This window comes from Primulina tabacum, chromosome 2 (assembly GCF_025594145.1).
Source record: "Primulina tabacum isolate GXHZ01 chromosome 2, ASM2559414v2, whole genome shotgun sequence".
Classification (NCBI taxonomy): Eukaryota; Viridiplantae; Streptophyta; class Magnoliopsida; order Lamiales; family Gesneriaceae; genus Primulina; species Primulina tabacum.
The window spans coordinates 45,967,047-45,989,640 of record NC_134551.1 but is presented as its reverse complement, the minus strand read 5'-3'; the positions used below and the strand labels follow the sequence as shown (position 1 = coordinate 45,989,640).

General features: G+C 33.5%; 4 protein-coding genes across 4 annotated transcripts; all 4 read left to right on the top strand.

Annotated features, from left to right (window-relative positions):
* The first annotated feature begins 14,105 nt into the window (after window positions 1-14,105).
* On the top strand, window positions 14,106-14,462 carry LOC142537754 (cysteine proteinase inhibitor 5-like). Its single transcript, XM_075643249.1, has one exon. The coding sequence runs from the start codon at window positions 14,106-14,108 to the stop codon at window positions 14,460-14,462; it is 357 nt and encodes a 118-aa protein (XP_075499364.1).
* A 2,002-nt stretch (window positions 14,463-16,464) lies between these two features.
* On the top strand, window positions 16,465-16,821 carry LOC142537753 (cysteine proteinase inhibitor 5-like). The gene has a single exon (XM_075643248.1). The coding sequence runs from the start codon at window positions 16,465-16,467 to the stop codon at window positions 16,819-16,821; it is 357 nt and encodes a 118-aa protein (XP_075499363.1).
* Window positions 16,822-18,822: 2,001 nt separating this feature from the next.
* On the top strand, window positions 18,823-19,179 carry LOC142537752 (cysteine proteinase inhibitor 5-like). Its single transcript, XM_075643246.1, has one exon. It carries the CDS (start codon window positions 18,823-18,825, stop codon window positions 19,177-19,179), a length of 357 nt encoding a protein of 118 aa, XP_075499361.1.
* Window positions 19,180-21,185: 2,006 nt separating this feature from the next.
* LOC142537751 (cysteine proteinase inhibitor 5-like) lies at window positions 21,186-21,542 on the top strand. Its single transcript, XM_075643245.1, has one exon. The coding sequence runs from the start codon at window positions 21,186-21,188 to the stop codon at window positions 21,540-21,542; it is 357 nt and encodes a 118-aa protein (XP_075499360.1).
* Window positions 21,543-22,594: the final 1,052 nt, after the last annotated feature.

The window sequence follows — 22,594 nt, the reverse complement described above, 5'->3', positions numbered from 1 at the left end:
TCTATGTTGCGTAAGTATGAGCCCGATCCATCTCATATGATTCAGCCTGATGAGGTTGAACTTGATCCATCTCTATCGTATACTGAGTATCCTGTTTGTATCTTGGATCGTAAAGATAAAGTCTTACGCAATAAAGTTATACCACTTGTACGTGTTCAATGGTCGAGGCATGGTGTAGAAGAATCAACATGGGAAACAAAAGAGAAGATGAGAGCATCTTATCCATATCTGTTTGATTATTAGTAATGTATTGTTGGTTTTGTATCGTGTGTAAGATGTATGTGTATAAACAGAAATTTCGAGGACGAAATTTGTTTTAAGGGGTGGAGAAGTGTAAGGCCCTGTAATTTATTATCCGATAATTTTGGCATAATTAGAATAGTTATTAAGTTGTAAATTAAAATAATTATTTATGCCAAATAAATTCAAGAAGTGTGTTAAAAATATGTATTTTAGAATATCGGAGAATTTAACGATATAAAATACATATAGAGTTTAAATAACACACGGGAGCAAGATTAATGCAAATTGGGATAAAAAGGCATGAATACTACATTATATAAATATACATACACACATAACTTATTTTATTGGAGAGAGAAGGAAGAGGCCGATTTCCCAAATCATTCCCGTAGCTTTCCTTTTCTTTTCTTCAAAATTTTCGTCACTTTCAGCACCTTCATTTTGGAGAGGTCATAACTTTACCGTCCGGCGTCGAAATCACGAACGGTTTGAGGGGTTTTCTTCCTTACATCAGTAGCTTCGTTTTGAACCATGAATCGCTACTTTTGATGCTCGTTTCAGCCCCAATCGAACCCTGTTTCGGGACTGCTCCTGTTCGAGTTTCTTGTTCGATTTTAGGTGAGCTATTGCTTGGTTTTTCTTGGTTCTTTGGAGTATATTGAGCAAGGATTTGAAGCTTAAATCTTACCTTGCTGTTCCTGCGTTTTCCAGCTAGTTTTCAGTTCGGTTTTTGGTCATGAATCGTGTTTTCCGACGTCTTTTCCGGCGAGTAGCAACATTGGACCGCTAGCGACTAGTTTATACTTCGATCTTGGTAATTTTGGATCCAATTCCTGATTTTTTTCGGTGCATAGTAGACTGCCCCGAAGTGTAATTTTACTCGCTTTGATTTAATTTCTTTTTGTCGATTTTAATGCATTATATTGACGTATATATTGGGTTTATATTATAGATTCGATCGTTGGAGAGCTTTGAGGTATAAATCGAGGAGTTTGTGAATTAGTATCGAGTTAATCGTTTGATTATTTTGGAGAATTACGGTTATTTAGTTGAAATTTCAGAATTGTTGAAATTGATTTGGGAATTAAGTTTTTAAAATTAAAAATCAATAATTTGGATTAATTTAGTGTTATTGGCGAATTGTGAATTATTCGACCTATTTTTATCATTGTTAGGTCGAGGAGATTAAAGTTGAGCTTGTTGTGATTTTAGAGTCGGTTTAGGTATGTTACAGTTCGGTAGCATACGACAGTAAAGTATAAATTATGTTTAATTGTCATTATGTGTTGCACTGATCGTGTTTATGATTGTTGACTGTTGTAATATGTTAAATGTCTTCGTTGAGATATGTTGGAAACTAAATTCTGGAGTTTGACAAACTGATCAACCAACTGAAAATACGAACCAACTGAACTCAGCAACTGGACTTAATAACTGAAATCGACTGTCTGATCAGTTGGAAACCGATCAATTAATACATCCAGCCGAATGCCTTAAAGTTAAGTATCTCTCAGCTGAAGATGTCTCGGGAAAGAACTTTCAACCGACAAAGAGACATAACAGATTACAACTGAATATGAAACGCCGCACCAAACCAAGACTACCTAGAACAACGCATTCCGGCTAAAGCAATTAAGACGCCGCAAACAAAGTCCAAAGAATAATGAAGTGGAAATCAACGGATACATAGATTCAAATTTAACTCAAGTTACCGTTGGAAAAGAAGCATATAAATATGACAGAAGAGCAGCTGAAAACAACAACGAAGTGAATACTATTCAAAAAGCTTGCTGTCACTCTGTCAAAATCTCAGCTCACCTCTTACTTGATTTATTCGTAGCAGTTAAGGCTACAATTTGAGCTTACAAGCAAGTTGTAATAATCATTGAAATTCGATAGTGCTAAGATCAGTTAAGCACTGAGAACATTCTGTTATACTAAGAGTTTCAGTTTTTGGCAGTGTTAAGTCCAAGCTGAAGTGGGTCAGTACAATTCTTGTATTTGATCAAAGTCTTTTAGTGAATATCCTATCCTTGTGATAGAAGGGGTGACGTAGGAGTAATTGAAATCTCCGAACATCCAGAAACAACCCTTGCGCATTTTATTTTTTGTATTCTATCTTTCAGTCAGTTACCTTCCGCAACTGATTCAGTTTAACTGATTGATATTGATCAACAAGATTCCGAGAATCAGTTTGTCACCAAACTGAACTCAAAATTTGAAAAGATCAATTTTAATTGTGAGTGTTTATTCAACCCACCCTTCTAAACACTTTTGATACGTTAACCGATCCCAACAATTGGTATCAGAGCAGGTTGTTCTTGAAAGAACATTGAAACTGATTTTGATGTTTAAAATTTGCAGCCTAATTTTGCTCGAGAAAATACAGTTTATTCGTTGAAGGCAGAGCATATGTGCTGCAGCAGAAAATGAGTCATGGAGAAAATTGGTTAGTTATCCTTCTTTTATAATTTTCAAAATTTTAAAAATATAGGGGGAGAACTCATTGTAATTTTAATGGAGTTATTATTTTTAAATATTGAGGGGGAGAAAATTTTGTTTAAAATGTTTTGAAAATATGACTTTTTGATTCACACAAAAAGGGGGAGAAATATGTTAGTTGAGTGGATTGTTTATCCAAGTTTTGTGATCATCAAAAAGGGGGAGATTGTTAGAACTTTTCAAGTTCGCAATCTTGATTTTGATGTTAACAAAACTTGTTATTGTGTTTCTAACATATTTACTCAAGTGTGAAGTTGCAAACACAAGAAGCAAGCTAAAACTGAATTTTGCACAACCTGAATTTTTGGCGAGCTTCGGTATTTTGATGATATCTCTCAACTGGATTATCCAAATGACAATCCGCCAACTGGACTGATTAGAAAACTCAATATGCAACAAATCGTATTTCATGTCAGTGGCAAAATCGGATTATCATGGTCTAACTGATTGCTCAATTACCGAACTGATCACACGAAAACAGCAAATAGTTGAGTTTGAGCACAAACTGAAATCAGCTCGGCTGATTTCAGCACACCAGCTGAATCTGAACCAACTGCTGACCAGCTGACCAACCAACTGAACTGAACCAGCTGCTGACCAACTGAAACTGAACCAGACCAGCTGAAGACCAGTTGAACCAGACCAGCTGAACTGAACCAGCTGAAACTGAACCAGCTGAAACTAAAGACCAGTTGAACCAGTTGAACCAGTTCAACTGAACCAGTTGAACTGAACCAGACCAACTGAACCAGTTGAACTGATTGACCAGTTGACAAGAGTTGACCAGTCGAGAAAATGTCCAGCAATACGAATTTGACCGTTGCAATTCCAGAAACAGTACAGAAACTTTCCAACGGTCATATTCTTCTGTCTAACGTATATATCAGTGTTGAAGCCTATAAATACAACATATTGAAGATCAAACAACAGCTTTGGAAGAGGATTCAAAGCATGGGCAGTTAGCAAGAAAATATCAGCTAGTTGAGAGCACAAGCCCTTGTGTGAGGATACATATGAGATGTGCACTGTTGTTGTCTCACATTCTATCATCTTATTTATAGACAGATAAAATTTGAATGATAAAGAAACTGAAGAGACTCTAGTCAACCGAAGCGTTTTTCTCATTTACTGAGGCCTCTTAACTGTCAGTTGTTCATTGTCAACTGATATCAGTCTACCATTTACTACTCAACAATTAACTGATTTCAATTCTTAATCAACTTATATCAGTTAGTCTTTCATCAGTTCATTTGTTTATGATCATAATTTATTATTTGCAGGAAAAAGAAAAACAAAGATAAGCCAAAATAAATACTTCATTCAACAATAAATATTTGCCTGAATTACATTTTCATATTTTTCCTCTATATCATCTATCCACATTCTCAACCAAACAGATAGAGCTGAGGAAGATGTTTTGCAAAAGCTGTGAGAAGAAGCTATGCGATTAAGGAGCTCCAGTTCCTTTTGAAGCATCAGCTGATAGATATGACCTTCTTTGAAGACGTCCACCGACACAGCTATGTTCAAGTGCTCCCGCACTTCTCTCAACTCTGCCATCAGCTTGGGAGTAGTAGCCTCTCCAGAATTAAACAGGAACTCTAGCTCCTGTAACCTTTCCCAGTAGGGAAGACTCTTATAGAAGACTTCGTCTTCTATGACAGTCTTCCTAGCTTCCAGAGAAAATGGCGAAGCACTCGAGCTACTCGCATCTGCCATTCTTTAGTTTTGAATATTTTTCACCAATATAACTGAAACTAACCGTGTTATGTCTATTTATAGCAGAATATCAAGGAAGCTGAAGAGTCGTCAACATTTCAGCAGACCGATAATCTTTCTAATCTTTGAATTTATTCACTTTAATTATCTTATGCACTAATTAAGGGGGGAACAATGGTTTTAAGAGGTTAACTGAGAAGATAAATGTTAGTAAATTCTCAAACTGAAAGGACACAGTGTTTCAACTGATCTTTCAGTTGGGAATTTCACTAATCTTCTCATATAAGTTAACTGATTAAAACGAATTATATTCCAAATCAAGTGACGTGACTATCTACTATCTAATGATGAATCCTATTTTGAAAACGTGGAAGCATTTGAACCATTTAAATTGTACACACGCTTATAGCACACGTACACACATTTTTACTCAAATTTTTAATGGACTGACACGTGTCCCGAATTTAAACAGTCACGAACAACTGTACTAAGCCCGCTTCAATTCAGTTTTTCTTCTTACGCGTACAATCAGTTTCTAAGAGAATACTAATTCCAGAGCACTCATTTACAAATTGCAGATCATTTTATCTATCAAAATGGCGAATCAAATTCCCGCTTACATGCTGAATGCAATGGCTATCAACTTTGGATCAATTCTATCTTTTGGCGACACTAATGTCAAGAACGTTTTTCAAAAACTCGAAACTGCTGGGTTAAGGACATTCTTGGGACAATCATCACAAGAGATCTACCCCAAAGAACTTCAGGAAATCTACTTTAACGGTACGATCAATTCTGATGGAAACATCGCTTTTACTATCAATGGTCAGCTGCTGACCATTTCCAAAGATTCCTTTGGAGAAATCTTTTCTTTACCATCTGATGGACTAGCACACTTATCTGATGTTAAGGCATCTGACATTGAAAAGATGCGAACCTCACTTTCTGCTGAAGGACGGAAAATCAATGTTTCCGACCCAAAGAAGGAACTGAAGCACGAAGTTCAGTTACTTGCTGATATAGTCGCCAAAGGGATTTTGGCGAAAGCTGGATCTTTTGCTGCACTTACTTTGGAAAAATTTCAAGCTATTTCTATCATTATGACTGAACATAAATTCAACTGGAAGCATCTTATATTCAATATTTTAAAGAATATGTTTCTATCATCCAAACAGTCCAAAGGTTTTGCAGTGCAACTGAGCTATCTGCTGAAAGTGAAGGGGTTAGTGGCAGATAATACAGAAAAATCATCAAAATTCAAAGTCTTTAATGCGAAGAATACTATGCCACCCAAGACAAAATTGGACATCTCTCCTGATCATTTTGTAAAGATAAAACAGGAGATTGGGATTCAACAGGCGGCTCCTAAATCAGTAAAAAAGGCCAAGACATTGACTCAACTGAAGTCAGCCAAAAGAAAATTAATTGTGGAAGAATCCGATTCAGAGAAAACTCCTTTCCCAAAGATCACCAAGAAATCGAGAACCCAGAGGATTAAACCAATAACTACAGAGAAATCTATTCCTACTGACAAGCCAATATCTTCAGATGCTCAGCAGCCAATTGAAGCAGTCCCTCTGAAGATCATCCCACCAGAAAAATCAATTGGTGCAAAGAAAGAAACAGTTAGGATCAAAGCCCCTCTGATTAATATTACTCGTCCCACTCCTCTGGCACCTGCCCGACCCAAGGGCATTAGTATTATAGAACGGGTGGATACTACACGAACTGGTCTGGAAATTCCACACATCCTCAGTTCTGACAAAGGCAAGGGAAAATTGACTGAAGAACCAAGGCCATCCAATCCCATTCAAACCCACATTGACCTTGTTTGGGACGAGGTTAATGATTTTGCAGCATCAAAACTTCAACTCTATGATGCTTGGACAGCCTATCGTACACAGATTTTTGCCAAGCAACTAAGAAAGAAATCTCAACTGAACAAATCCATCAAACTGGAAGCTTCTGTCCTCAAGATAGTCAAAGCTGCCACCATTGCCCAAGCTATGGAGAGAAAAACTTATTTGTTTGATCAGATGAGAGCAAAGAAGTTAACACAAATTATTGACAAACTGAAGGCTAACTACGTTCCAACAAATCCTACTGCCTATGCTGATCATGCGGTGATCACTCAGCTAGACACCGATCTGATGGGATTGCTATCTCAGATAAAGTTTTGGGAAATGGATCAAGAGTTAGTCCTTCATAAAGGAGATTCAGACGATGATGAAAAAGAAATAGTTGAAGAACCTCCCTCAAAGCAGAAAGATTCATCCTCAGAACATGCTATTATTCCAACTGAAGAGCCAGTTCAGGATGTGTCTCAATCACCAACTGGTGAACATCAAATGTACACTGAAGCAGAATTATCTTTCGCAAACATTGATGAAATTATTCAGATAGTGGTGCAAGAATCCCAATTGAGTGAACCCATTTCTGATAATGTTGATCATCCCGTTGATCAAATCAATCCAGAGGTGCCTATCTCTTCAGAAGCACCAGTTCGGCCAGATCCTTCTGCTGAACAGACTATTCCAACTGATGTGCAAATTGATCCCCAAGATCATCCTCTAGAGACAACAATTGTGACTTCATCAGACTCTATTATTCCTCCAGGCAGCTCATCTGCTGATCAACATCCACTTTCTCCGCCTCAAGTTCCAGAAGACATTGCTGCAACAATCACTTCAGTTCAGAATGTTGCTGAAACAGTAGCAACTAACCAAGAGTTGGTTATATTTGATCAAACCACAAAGGGACCGGAATTCCCTCATCAGTCACCTCCTCCTCAATCCACAGAAATGGATCTTGTTCTTGAAGAGATCCAAAATATGCAGCACAATATGCAGCAGATAATCACTGACATCAAGAAGATTCAATCTACACAATTATCTCATACTGTCAAATTGGATTCTTCAATTGAATATGACTCTGCAAAACTGAAAGCAATTCAAGCAAACATGGATTCTATCTCCAAAACTGTAGATGAGATGAAGAAAGGTCTGGCTCAAAGCCTATTTACAACTCAGGATATAGTTAGTCAACGAGTTCAACGATTAGAAACTTCTGTTTCTAATAAAATGGAATTGCTGCAGACCTGTTTACAAACTGCTGTCTCAAGTATCTCAGCAGATGTCAAAATTCTTTCAACTGATGTTCGAAAATTATCTGAGAAGATGGAGTTGTTTGACAAAAAGGGGGAAGAAATCAAAGGAATGCTAGAACAACAGAAGAAATTCTCGTTTCAGTAGCAGTCTTCACTGTACTCATCAAGTTACTGATTCAGTTGATCAGTTTCTTATTTTATCTACAAAGAGTCCAATCAATCGTGAAATTCAGTTGATCAATCTCTTATCTACAAAGGGTTCAGTTACTTAATTTTGTCAAACACCATAAAGGGGGAAATTGTTGGAAACTAAATTCTGAAGTTTGACAAACTGATCAACCAACTGAAAATACGAACCAACTGAACTCAGCAACTGGACTTAATAACTGAAATCGACTGTCTGATCAGTTGGAAACCGATCAATTAATACATCCAGCCGAATGCCTTAAAGTTAAGTATCTCTCATCTGAAGATGTCTCGGGAAAGAACTTTCAACCGACAAAGAGACATAACAGATTACAACTGAATATGAAACGCCGCACCACAACCAAGACTACCTAGAACAACGCATTCCGGCTAAAGCAATTAAGACGCCGCAAACAAAGTCCAAAGAATAATGAAGTGGAAATCAACGGATGCATAGATTCAAATTTAACTCAAGTTACCGTTGGAAAAGAAGCATATAAATATGACAGAAGAGCAACTGAAAACAACAACGAAGTGAATACTATTCAAAAAGCTTGCAGTCACTCTGTCGAAATCTCAGCTCACCTCTTACTTTATTTATTCGTAGCAGTTAAGGCTACAATTTGAGCTTACAAGCAAGTTGTAATAATCATTGAAATTCGATAGTGCTAAGATCAGTTAAGCACTGAAAACATTCTGTTATACTAAGAGTTTCAGTTTTTGGCAGTGTTAAGTCCAAGCTGAAGTGGGTCAGTAAAATTCTTGTATTTGATCAAAGTCTTTTAGTGAATATCCTATCCTTGTGATAGAAGGGGTGACGTAGGAGTAATTGAAATCTCCGAACATCCAGAAACAACCCTTGCGCATTTTATTTTTTGTATTCTATCTTTCAGTCAGTTACCTTCCGCAACTGATTCAGTTTAACTGATTGATATTAATCGACAAGATTCCGAGAATCAGTTTGTCACCAAACTGAACTCAAAATTTGAAAAGATCAATTTTAATTGTGAGTGTTTATTAAACCCCCCCTTCTAAACACTTTTGATACGTTAACCGATCCTAACAAGATATCTGCTTATTATTTTGACATATTATTGGCATTTAGCATCGGGCATACAGTTACGACATTCATGTTGAGCCTATCGTTCTTGTTAGCCCATTGTTGACATTCGTTGTTATCTGGCACTGTTGTTTATCTCGGGATCATAGTGTGGCTGATAGGCCTATACACATGAGATCGTAGAAGTGATTGAACAATCCCGTGGTTAGTGCAGCCTTTTGAGGTGAGCGCTGGGATTGTATCATCTAGTTCGTTCTGTTGTGCCATCCTGTTATATCGTATCAGCTGTATGGAGGCCGAGTCAGGGGTGTTACTCAGCACAGCTTGGCATACCTCGCATACTTGGCAGGGCGGTTTAGCTGCATGACGATGTAGCTCCCTTGCGTTGTTGCTCGAGCATTATTCCAGTTGTTATCGTACCGTTTGTTGGCTCCTATTATCCCGATTATTCGTTGAGCCTTTCATGCATTTCAAATCACATTTTATTCTATGATTATGCAGGATTTATGTTTATTGTTGTTATTGTCAAACTGTTTCATACCAGAATCCTAACCTCAGTTGTTTACTGGGGGGGCTGCTGTGGTTGCTTTTGGGCACCATGGCAGATCTCCCAGGTCGTTTTGCAACATCAGGCCGAGGTTCCGGCAGTGGAGCTCGGGATTGAGGTTGGATTGCTTGGTTCTGTTCAGTGGAGTCTCCCAGTCAGTCTAAATGTATGTCTTGAGTTGTTTCAGTCTTGTATTGTATCTTATTTGCCGGGGAGATGCCCCGTGTATCTGTAGTGATATTTGGTTGTTCTTGTTATGTTCTGAGGCGACTCTGTGATTTTAACTATCTGGTGAGTATGTGGTAAGTTTTAAATTCTGTTTAGTCCTGGCCCGTGCGGCTATAGGTTGTTGACTTTGGTTTTGTTTTATTGACTCTAGTTGGGGTATATTTTGATATAAAATGCTGCTTGAGTTTTCGGGATGTCCTACTTACGGGGAGATCATGCCGAAATTTTTCTGGGCCCTGAGGTCCGTTTTAAAGAATTTTAAACCTTTTTCCGCTGCAGTTTTAAATCAAACCATTATTGTTTGATCTTTAATTGTCGTTAGAGTAAATGGGCCTCACACAAATAGTTAATGGTATTAATTACAGACTCATCATTTCCGCCACGGATGCCTTTGCCGCGAATGCCGAAAGCTATTACCGGGTGGTTGTTTGGGACAAGCCTTGGAGGAAAGAGAGGCGGCTCATTTCATTTGAGAAATTGCTTCATTAATGTATATATATTGTGAAAGAGTATGTGTGATTTTATTAAAATCTCATGAATAAAGTTTTGGTTACTCAAGTGCTGAGGAGGTGCAATTTTTTATTGTTGAATGTTCAAGATTAAAGTAAGAAAACTTTAATAAAAATATTTGTTACTATACATGGTCTAGTAGATTGAGAATTTTATATTTTTAGTTCAAATATATAATAATAAGACATCATTAAATCATTTTAGAAAAACTCATTAATTTATGTTAAGAAACGAACTGAAATCACTGATCGGCTCACAAAATGATTTGGATGCAAATTCAATATTATGAAAACATATTTTTAAAAAAAAATCTTATAATTCGTAACTTATCAAATACAAAAATCTCAAGGACCTAACTATAAAATAACCCTTAACTCCAAAAAAAAAAAAAATCAGTTTATGTCAAATTTGATAAACTCTTATGTTTGTTTGACCCATGCACTGGTGGTGTCATCATTGCCCCAATGTGTAAGGTGTGTCATCATTTGATTGGATACGCTACAAAATATCTATTTTAATCGTTTTTGAAAATAATGTTTTAAATTTCATTTAATTGGAGATACAATTTTTCCATGAATATGACATACTTAAAAAACAAACAAACAATTTATCAACCTCAAATTCATATTTTAGACGAGATCTTAAATTCAATGTTCCGAGCTTTAAAAAAAACATGTTCTATGAAAATCAGAATGATTAAAATGTGATGATTGACGCACAAAGATTGCGGATGAAATTAGGTTAACCAAATTGTGATCACCATTAACAACAATAGTACATCACTTGTGAGATGATCTTAGAGATCTTTATCAGTTAGACGAGTAAACCATTCCTATGTTTGCAATAATAAGGAATATTTTTTGCATAAAAAGTAATATTTTTCATTTGTGACCTAATTAGGATCTCTATCTTGTAAACATAACTTGTGAAATCATGTTACAAAATTTTTTAATGACATCAAACCCTTTAATGATATATTTATACAACTATTTAGAATATCCAAATTAAATAATTTCTTTAAATATCTTTCTATCATGAGTACAATCCATTAAGTAACGAATTTCTAGAACAAAATTTAATATATTAGACAAGCGCAAACTTAGTTTAGTTAGCTGAATTGTACGTTTGATTCTTATTATTAAAGCGTCGCTTTAATATTGTTCAATGTTAAGCAAAATAAACAAAAGTGTGCGTGTGTGTGTGTGTGTGTGTGTGTGTTTGTGTGAGAAAACAAAGACCTAGTAAGAATACTATTGTTTATTTCCACTTATACAAAATATAATTTATTTATCTTTTTTGAACTTAAGGACTAAAAATCATGTCCAAATTCAATCATTAACAACATTTGAGTTTAAGACATTTTCATTTTTGTAAGCAAACACATGGCGATTAATAAAACATATTTCAAGTTAATCATTTAAAGTAAACGTCGTTTTAGAAGAGACCCAGTACCTAACTCTTATTTGTGATCCCAAATTTATATGACCAAAATCAACCACAAATGAAAGAATTTTTTCCTCCGGGTAATATTGAAATATGCATGTAGTTAACATAATTTTTATTTATTAAAAGAATGTTTTGTGAAAATGAAAAGGATACGTTGAAAATTTTAAATGTACGCTTTCAAAGTAATCTCAACTAGTTTTATCTTTCTTTAAAAAAAATTGTTACAAGATTCGGCTAAAATAATGTTTGCTCAAACGTGTCAATATAAAATCATCAAAACATGCTTTTTGATTGCGCATTGTCACTATTAAAACCCGCCAATAATCACTAAAAATTTCACAAGCAAATAAAAATGATCTGATCAAGGGAAGAAAGTGGCACCCAAATTTTTCTCGTTGCTTGTTGTTTCCTTCTCAATTCTTCTTGCTTCCTCTTCGATCAAAGCCTCCTTCGCCGGTTGGCAGGCGATCAGTAACTTGACCGACCCAAAGGTGGTTGAGATAGGGAAGTTTGCGGTGAAAGAGCACAACAAGCGGGTCAATGCCTTGTTAAGATTTGAGTCGATAGTAAAAGGAGAAACTCAAATAGTTAATGGTATTAATTACAGGCTCATCATTTCCGCCACGGATGCCCTCGTTGCGAATGCCGAAAGCTATTACCAGGTGGTTGTTTGGGACAAGCCTTGGAAGAAAGAGAGGCGGCTCATTTCATTTGAGAAATTGCTTCATTAATGTATATATATTGTGAAAGAGTATGTGTGATTTTATTAAAATCTCATGAATAAAGTTTTGGTTACTCAAGTTCTGAGGAGGTGCAATTTTTTATTGTTGAATGTTCAAGATTAAAGTAAGAAAACTTTAAGAAAAATATTTGTTACTATACATGGTCTAGTAGATGAGAATTTTATATTTTTAGTTCAAATATATAATAATAAGACATCATTAAATCATTTTAGAAAAACTCATTAATTTATTAATTTATGTTAAGAAACGAACTGAAATCAGTGATCGGCTCACAAAATGATTTGGATGCAAATTCAATATTATGAAAACATATTTTAAAAAAAATCTGATAATTCGTAACTTATCAAATACAAAAATCTCAAGGACCTAACTGTAAAATCACACACCTTTAACTCCAAAAAAAAAAAAAATCAATTTATGTCAAATTTGTTAATTTCTTATGTTTGTTTGACCCATGCACGGGTGGTGTCCTCATTGCCCCAACGTGTAAGGTGTGTCATCATTTGATTGGATACGCTACAAAATATCTATTTTAATCGTTTTAGAAAATAAAGTTGTAAATTTCATTTAATTGGAGATACAATTTTTCCATGAATATGGCATACTTAAAAAACAAACAAACAATTTATCAACCTCAAATTCAAATTTGAGACGAGATCTTAAATTCAAGGTTCCGGGCTTTAAAAAAAACATGTTTTATGAAAATCAGAATGATTAAAATTTGATGATTGACGCACAAAGATTGTAGATGAAATTAGGTTAACCAAATTGTTAAAACCATTAACAACAATAGTACATCTCTTGTGAGATGATCTTAGAGATCTTTATTAGTTAGACGAGTAAACCACTCCTATGTTTGCAATAATAAGGAATATTTTTTGCATAAAAAGTAATATTTTTCATTTGTGACCTAATTATGATCTCTATCTTGTAAACTTAACTTATGAAATCATGTCAAAAAATTTTTAATGACATCAAGCCCTTTAATGATATATTTAAACAACTATTTAGAATATCCAAATTAAATTATTTCTTTAAATATCTTTTACCATGAGTACAATCCATTAAGTAACGAATTTCTAGAACAAAATTTAATATATTAGACAAGCGCAAACTTAGTTTAGTTAGCGAATTGTCCGTTTGATTCTTATTATTAAAGCGTCGCTTTAATATTGTTCAATGTTAAGAAAAATAAACCAAAGTGTGTGTGTGTGTGTGTCACAAAACAAAGACCTAGTAAGAATACTATTGTTTATTTCCACTTATACAAAATATAATTTATTTATCATTATTGAAATTAAGGACTAAAAATCATGTCCGAATTCAATCATTAACAACATTTGAGTTAAATACATTTTCGTTTTTGTAAGCAAACACTTGGCGATTAATAAAACATATTTCAAGTTAATCATTTAAAGTAAACGTCGTTTTAGAAGAGACCCAGTACCTAACTCTTATTTGTGATCCCAAATTTATATGACCAAAATCAACCACAAATGAAAGAATTTTTTCCTCCGGGTAATATTGAAATATGCATGTAGTTAACATAATTTTTATTTATTAAAAGAAAGTTTTGTGAAAATGAAAATGATACGTTGAAAATTTTAAATGTACGCTTTCAAAGTAATCTCAACTAGTTTTATCTTTCTTTAAAAAAAATTGTAACAAGATTCGGCTAAAATAATGTTTGCTCAAACGTGTCAATATAACATCATCAAAGCATGCTTTTTGATTGCGCATTGTCACTATAAAAACCCGCCAATAATCACTACAAATTTCACAAGCAAATTAAATTGATCTGATCAAGGGAAGAAAATGGCACCCAAATTTTTCTCGTTGCTTGTTGTTACCTTCTCAATTCTTCTTGCTTCCTCTTCGATCAAAGCCTCCTTCGCCGGTTGGCAGGCGATCAGTAACTTGACCGACCCAAAGGTGGTTGAGATAGGGAAGTTTGCGGTGAAAGAGCACAACAAGCGGGTCAATGCCTTGTTAAGATTTGAGTCGATAGTAAAAGGAGAAACTCAAATAGTTAATGGTATTAATTACAGGCTCATCATTTCCGCCACGGATGCCCTCGCCGCGAATGCCGAAGGCTATTACCGGGTGGTTGTTTGGGACAAGCCTTGGAAGAAAGAGAGGCGGCTCATTTCATTTGAGAAATTGCTTCATTAATGTATATATATTGTGAAAGAGTATGTGTGATTTTATTAAAATCTCATGAATAAAGTTTTGGTTACTCAAGTGCTGAGGAGGTGCAATTTTTTATTGTTGAATGTTCAAGATTAAAGTAAGAAAACTTTAAGAAAAATATTTTTTACTATACAAGGTCTAGTAGATTGAGAATTTTATATTTTTAGTTCAAATATATAATAATAAGACATCATTAAATCATTTTAGAAAAACTCATTAATTTATGTTAAGAAACGAACTGAAATCACTGATCGGCTCACAAAATGATTTGGATGCAAATTCAATATTATGAAAACATATTTTAAAAAAAAATCTGATAATTCGTAACTTATCAAATACAAAAATCTCAAGGACCTAACTATAAAATCACACACCCTTAAAAAAAAAAAATCAGTTTATTTCAAATTTGATACTCTTATGTTTGTTTGACCCATGCACTGGTGGTGTCATCATTGCCCCAATGTGTAAGGTGTGTCATCATTTGATTGGATACGCTACAAAATATCTATTTTAATCGTTTTAGAAAACAAAGTTGTAAATTTCATTTAAGGGGAAGTTGGTGAAAAATCACCAATCAAAATATTTCTTTGGGTTCACTCCCTACCCACAAAATTGTGGTACTATGTCATACAAATTGTGGTACACTTCATGTGGAAATGTTGTACTAAAAAAGTACCTAGGGACTGAACACAAAAAAAAATCGACGGCTGGGGACTGAAGGCCAATTTTTCATTCATTTAATTGGAGATACAATTTTTCCATGAATATGACATACTTAAAAAACAAACAAACAATTTGTCAACCTCAAACTCAAATTTGAGACGAGATCTTAAATTCAAGGTTCCGAGCTTTAAAAAAAACATGTTCTATGAAAATCAGAATGATAAAATGTGATGAGTGACGCACAAAGATTGCGGATGAAATTAGGTTAACCAAATTGTGAACACCATTAACAACAATAGTACATCTCTTGTGAGATGATCATAAAGATCTTTATCAGTTAGACGAGTAAACCACTCCTATGTTTGCAATAATAAGGAATATTTTTTGCATAAAAAATAATATTTTTCATTTGTGACCTAATTAAGATCTCTATCTTGTAAACTTAACTTATGAAATCATGTCACAAAATTTTTTAATGACATCAAACCCTTTAATGATATATTTAAACAACTATTTAGAATATCCAAACTAAATTATTTCTTTAAATATCTGTCTACCATGAGTACAATCCATTAAGTAACGAATATCTAGAACAAAATTTAATATATTAGACAAGCGCAAATTTAGTTTAGTTAGCTGAATTGTGCGTTTGATTCTTATTATTAAAGCGTCACTTTAATATTGTTCAATGTTAAGCAAAATAAACCTAAGTGTGTGTGTGTGTGTGTGATAAAACAAAGACGTAGTAAGAATACTATTGTTTATTTCCACTTATACAAAATATAATTTATTTATCTTTATTGAAATTAAGGACTAAAAATCATGTCCAAATTCAATCATTAACAACATTTGAGTTTGACATTTTCGTTTTTGTAAGCAAACACATCGCGATTAATAAATCATATTTCAAGTTAATCATTTAAAGTAATAATCGTTTTAGAAGAGACCCAGTACCTAACTCTTATTTGTGATCCCAAATTTATATGACCAAAATCAACCACAAATGAAAGAATTTTTTCCTCCGGGTAATATTGAAATATGCATGTAGTTAACATAATTTTTATTTATTAAAAGAAAGTTTTGTGAAAATGAAAAGGATACGTTGAAAATTTTAAATGTACGCTTTCAAAGTAATCTCAACTAGTTTTATCTTTCTTTAAAAAAAATTGTAACAAGATTCGGCTAAAATAAAGTTTGCTCAAACGTGTCAATATAACATCATCAAAGCATGCTTTTTGATTGCGCATTGTCACTATAAAACCCGCCAATAATCACTACAAATTTCACAAGCAAATTAAATTGATCTGATCAAGGGAAGAAAATGGCACCCAAATTTTTCTCGTTGCTTGTTGTTACCTTCTCAATTCTTCTTGCTTCCTCTTCGATCAAAGCCTCCTTCGCCGGTTGGCAGGCGATCAGTAACTTGACCGACCCAAAGGTGGTTGAGATAGGGAAGTTTGCGGTGAAAGAGCACAACAAGCGGGTCAATGCCTTGTTAAGATTTGAGTCGATAGTAAAAGGAGAAACTCAAATAGTTAATGGTATTAATTACAGGCTCATCATTTCCGCCACGGATGCCCTCGCCGCGAATGCCGAAGGCTATTACCGGGTGGTTGTTTGGGACAAGCCTTGGAAGAAAGAGAGGCGGCTCATTTCATTTGAGAAATTGCTTCATTAATGTATATATATTGTGAAAGAGTATGTGTGATTTTATTAAAATCTCATGAATAAAGTTTTGGTTACTCAAGTGCTGAGGAGGTGCAATTTTTTATTGTTGAATGTTCAAGATTAAAGTAAGAAAACTTTAAGAAAAATATTTTTTACTATACAAGGTCTAGTAGATTGAGAATTTTATATTTTTAGTTCAAATATATAATAATAAGACATCATTAAATCATTTTAGAAAAACTCATTAATTTATGTTAAGAAACGAACTGAAATCACTGATCGGCTCACAAAATGATTTGGATGCAAATTCAATATTATGAAAACATATTTTAAAAAAAAATCTGATAATTCGTAACTTATCAAATACAAAAATCTCAAGGACCTAACTATAAAATCACACACCCTTAAAAAAAAAAAATCAGTTTATTTCAAATTTGATACTCTTATGTTTGTTTGACCCATGCACTGGTGGTGTCATCATTGCCCCAATGTGTAAGGTGTGTCATCATTTGATTGGATACGCTACAAAATATCTATTTTAATCGTTTTAGAAAACAAAGTTGTAAATTTCATTTAAGGGGAAGTTGGTGAAAAATCACCAATCAAAATATTTCTTTGGGTTCACTCCCTACCCACAAAATTGTGGTACTATGTCATACAAATTGTGGTACACTTCATGTGGAAATGTTGTACTAAAAAAGTACCTAGGGACTGAACACAAAAAAAATCGACGGCTGGGGACTGAAGGCCAATTTTTCATTCATTTAATTGGAGATACAATTTTTCCATGAATATGACATACTTAAAAAACAAACAAACAATTTGTCAACCTCAAACTCAAATTTGAGACGAGATCTTAAATTCAAGGTTCCGAGCTTTAAAAAAAACATGTTCTATGAAAATCAGAATGATAAAATGTGATGAGTGACGCACAAAGATTGCGGATGAAATTAGGTTAACCAAATTGTGAACACCATTAACAACAATAGTACATCTCTTGTGAGATGATCATAAAGATCTTTATCAGTTAGACGAGTAAACCACTCCTATGTTTGCAATAATAAGGAATATTTTTTGCATAAAAAATAATATTTTTCATTTGTGACCTAATTAAGATCTCTATCTTGTAAACTTAACTTATGAAATCATGTCACAAAATTTTTTAATGACATCAAACCCTTTAATGATATATTTAAACAACTATTTAGAATATCCAAACTAAATTATTTCTTTAAATATCTGTCTACCATGAGTACAATCCATTAAGTAACGAATATCTAGAACAAAATTTAATATATTAGACAAGCGCAAATTTAGTTTAGTTAGCTGAATTGTGCGTTTGATTCTTATTATTAAAGCGTCACTTTAATATTGTTCAATGTTAAGCAAAATAAACCTAAGTGTGTGTGTGTGTGTGTGATAAAACAAAGACGTAGTAAGAATACTATTGTTTATTTCCACTTATACAAAATATAATTTATTTATCTTTATTGAAATTAAGGACTAAAAATCATGTCCAAATTCAATCATTAACAACATTTGAGTTTGACATTTTCGTTTTTGTAAGCAAACACATCGCGATTAATAAATCATATTTCAAGTTAATCATTTAAAGTAATAATCGTTTTAGAAGAGACCCAGTACCTAACTCTTATTTGTGATCCCAAATTTATATGACCAAAATCAACCACAAATGAAAGAATTTTTTCCTCCGGGTAATATTGAAATATGCATGTAGTTAACATAATTTTTATTTATTAAAAGAAAGTTTTGTGAAAATGAAAAGGATACGTTGAAAATTTTAAATGTACGCTTTCAAAGTAATCTCAACTAGTTTTATCTTTCTTTAAAAAAAATTGTAACAAGATTCGGCTAAAATAAAGTTTGCTCAAACGTGTCAATATAACATCATCAAAGCATGCTTTTTGATTGCGCATTGTCACTATAAAACCCGCCAATAATCACTACAAATTTCACAAGCAAATTAAATTGATCTGATCAAGGGAAGAAAATGGCACCCAAATTTTTCTCGTTGCTTGTTGTTACCTTCTCAATTCTTCTTGCTTCCTCTTCGATCAAAGCCTCCTTCGCCGGTTGGCAGGCGATCAGTAACTTGACCGACCCAAAGGTGGTTGAGATAGGGAAGTTTGCGGTGAAAGAGCACAACAAGCGGGTCAATGCCTTGTTAAGATTTGAGTCGATAGTAAAAGGAGAAACTCAAATAGTTAATGGTATTAATTACAGGCTCATCATTTCCGCCACGGATGCCCTCGCCGCGAATGCCGAAGGCTATTACCGGGTGGTTGTTTGGGACAAGCCTTGGAAGAAAGAGAGGCGGCTCATTTCATTTGAGAAATTGCTTCATTAATGTATATATATTGTGAAAGAGTATGTGTGATTTTATTAAAATCTCATGAATAAAGTTTTGGTTACTCAAGTGCTGAGGAGGTGCAATTTTTTATTGTTGAATGTTCAAGATTAAAGTAAGAAAACTTTAAGAAAAATATTTTTTACTATACAAGGTCTAGTAGATTGAGAATTTTATATTTTTAGTTCAAATATATAATAATAAGACATCATTAAATCATTTTAGAAAAACTCATTAATTTATGTTAAGAAACGAACTGAAATCACTGATCGGCTCACAAAATGATTTGGATGCAAATTCAATATTATGAAAACATGTTTTAAAAAAAACCTAATAATTCGTAACTTATCAAATACAAAAATCTCAAGGACCTAACTATAAAATCACACACCCTTAACTTCAAAAAAAAAAAAATCAGTTTATTTCAAATTTGATAAACTCTTATGTTTGTTTGACCCATGCACTGGTGGTGTCATCATTGCCCCAATGTGTAAGGTGTGTCATCATTTGATTGGATACGCTACAAAATATCTATTTTAATCGTTTTAGAAAACAAAGTTGTAAATTTCATTTAAGGGGAAGTTGGTGAAAAATCACCAATCAAAATATTTCTTTGGGTTCACTCCCTACCCACAAAATTGTGGTACTATGTCATACAAATTGTGGTACACTTCATGTGGAAATGTTGTACTAAAAAAGTACCTAGGGACTGAACACAAAAAAAATCGACGGCAGGGGACTGAAGGCCAATTTTTCATTCATTTAATTGGAGATACAATTTTTCCATGAATATGACATACTTAAAAAACAAACAAACAATTTGTCAACCTCAAACTCAAATTTGAGACGAGATCTTAAATTCAAGGTTCCGAGCTTTAAAAAAAACATGTTCTATGAAAATCAGAATGATAAAATGTGATGAGTGACGCACAAAGATTGCGGATGAAATTAGGTTAACCAAATTGTGAACACCATTAACAACAATAGTCATCTCTTGTGAGATGATCATAAAGATCTTTATCAGTTAGACGAGTAAACCACTCCTATGTTTGCAATAATAAGGAATATTTTTTGCATAAAAAATAATATTTTTCATTTGTGACCTAATTAAGATCTCTATCTTGTAAACTTAACTTATGAAATCATGTCACAAAATTTTTTAATGACATCAAACCCTTTAATGATATATTTAAACAACTATTTAGAATATCCAAACTAAATTATTTCTTTAAATATCTGTCTACCATGAGTACAATCCATTAAGTAACGAATATCTAGAACAAAATTTAATATATTAGACAAGCGCAAATTTAGTTTAGTTAGCTGAATTGTGCGTTTGATTCTTATTATTAAAGCGTCACTTTAATATTGTTCAATGTTAAGCAAAATAAACCTAAGTGTGTGTGTGTGTGTGATAAAACAAAGACGTAGTAAGAATACTATTGTTTATTTCCACTTATACAAAATATAATTTATTTATCTTTATTGAAATTAAGGACTAAAAATCATGTCCAAATTCAATCATTAACAACATTTGAGTTTGACATTTTCGTTTTTGTAAGCAAACACATCGCGATTAATAAATCATATTTCAAGTTAATCATTTAAAGTAAATGTCGTTTTAGAAGAGACCCAGTACCTAACTCTTATTTGTGATCCCAAATTTATATGACCAAAATCAACCACAAATGAAAGAATTTTTTCCTCCGGGTATTATTGAAATATGCATGTAGTTAACATAATTTTTATTTATTAAAAGAAAGTTTTGTGAAAATGAAAAGGATACGTTGAAAATTTTAAATGTACGCTTTCAAAGTAATCTCAACTAGTTTTATCTTTCTTTAAAAAAAATTGTAACAAGATTCGGCTAAAATAAAGTTTGCTCAAACGTGTCAATATAACATCATCAAAGCATGCTTTTTGATTGCGCATTGTCACTATAAAACCCGCCAATAATCACTACAAATTTCATAAGCAAATTAAATTGATCTGATCAAGGGAAGAAAATGGCACCCAAATTTTTCTCGTTGCTTGTTGTTACCTTCTCAATTCTTCTTGCTTCCTCTTCGATCAAAGCCTCCTTCGCCGGTTGGCAGGCGATCAGTAACTTGACCGACCCAAAGGTGGTTGAGATAGGGAAGTTTGCGGTGAAAGAGCACAACAAGCGGGTCAATGCCTTGTTAAGATTTGAGTCGATAGTAAAAGGAGAAACTCAAATAGTAAATGGTATTAATTACAGGCTCATCATTTCCGCCACGGATGCCCTCGCCGCGAATGCCGAAAGCTATTACCGGGTGGTTGTTTGGGACAAGCCTTGGAAGAAAGAGAGGCGGCTCATTTCATTTGAGAAATTGCTTCATTAATGTATATACATTGTGAAAGAGTATGTGTGATTTTATTAAAATCTCATGAATAAAGTTTTGGTTACTCAAGTGCTGAGGAGGTGCAATTTTTTATTGTTGAATGTTCAAGATTAAAGTAAGAAAACTTTAAGAAAAATATTTTTTACTATACAAGGTCTAGTAGATTGAGAATTTTATATTTTTAGTTCAAATAAATAATAATAAGACATCATTAAATCATATTAGAAAAACTCATTAATTTATGTTAAGAAACGAACTGAAATCACTGATCGGCTCACAAAATGATTTGGATGCAAATTCAATATTATGAAAACATATTTTAAAAAAAAATCTGATAATTCGTAACTTATCAAATACAAAAATTTCAAGGACCTAACTATAAAATCACACACCCTTAACTCCAAAAAAAAAAAAAAATCAGTTTATGTCAAATTTGATAAACTCTTATGTTTGTTTGACCCATGCACTGGTGGTGTCATCATTGCCCAATGTGTAAGGTGTGTCATCATTTGATTGGATACGCTACAAAATATCTATTTTAATCGTTTTAGAAAACAAAGTTGTAAATTTCATTTAAGGGGAAGTTGGTGAAAAATCACCAATCAAAATATTTCTTTGGGTTCACTCCCTACCCACAAAATTGTGGTACACTTCATGTGGAAATGTGGTACACTTCATGTGGAAATGTGGTACTAAAAAAGTACCTAGGGACTGAACACAAAAAAATCGACGGCTGGGGACTGAAGGCCAATTTTTCATTCATTTAATTGGAGATACAATTTTTCCATGAATATGACATACTTAAAAAACAAACAAACAATTTATCAACCTCAAACTCAAATTTGAGACGAGATCTTAAATTCAAGGTTCCGAGCTTTAAAAAAAACATGTTCTATGAAAATCAGAATGATAAAATGTGATGAGTGACGCATAAAGATTGCGGATGAAATTAGGTTAACCAAATTGTGAACACCATTAACAACAATAGTACATCTCTTGTGAGATGATCATAAAGATCTTTATCAGTTAGACGCGTAAACCACTCCTATGTT

Bases quoted from the DNA above. Each gene is read 5' to 3' on its own strand.
- LOC142537754 (XM_075643249.1), top strand. From the start codon at position 14,106: ATGGCACCCAAATTTTTCTCGTTGCTTGTTGTTACCTTCTCAATTCTT.
- LOC142537753 (XM_075643248.1), top strand. From the start codon at position 16,465: ATGGCACCCAAATTTTTCTCGTTGCTTGTTGTTACCTTCTCAATTCTT.
- LOC142537752 (XM_075643246.1), top strand. From the start codon at position 18,823: ATGGCACCCAAATTTTTCTCGTTGCTTGTTGTTACCTTCTCAATTCTT.
- LOC142537751 (XM_075643245.1), top strand. From the start codon at position 21,186: ATGGCACCCAAATTTTTCTCGTTGCTTGTTGTTACCTTCTCAATTCTT.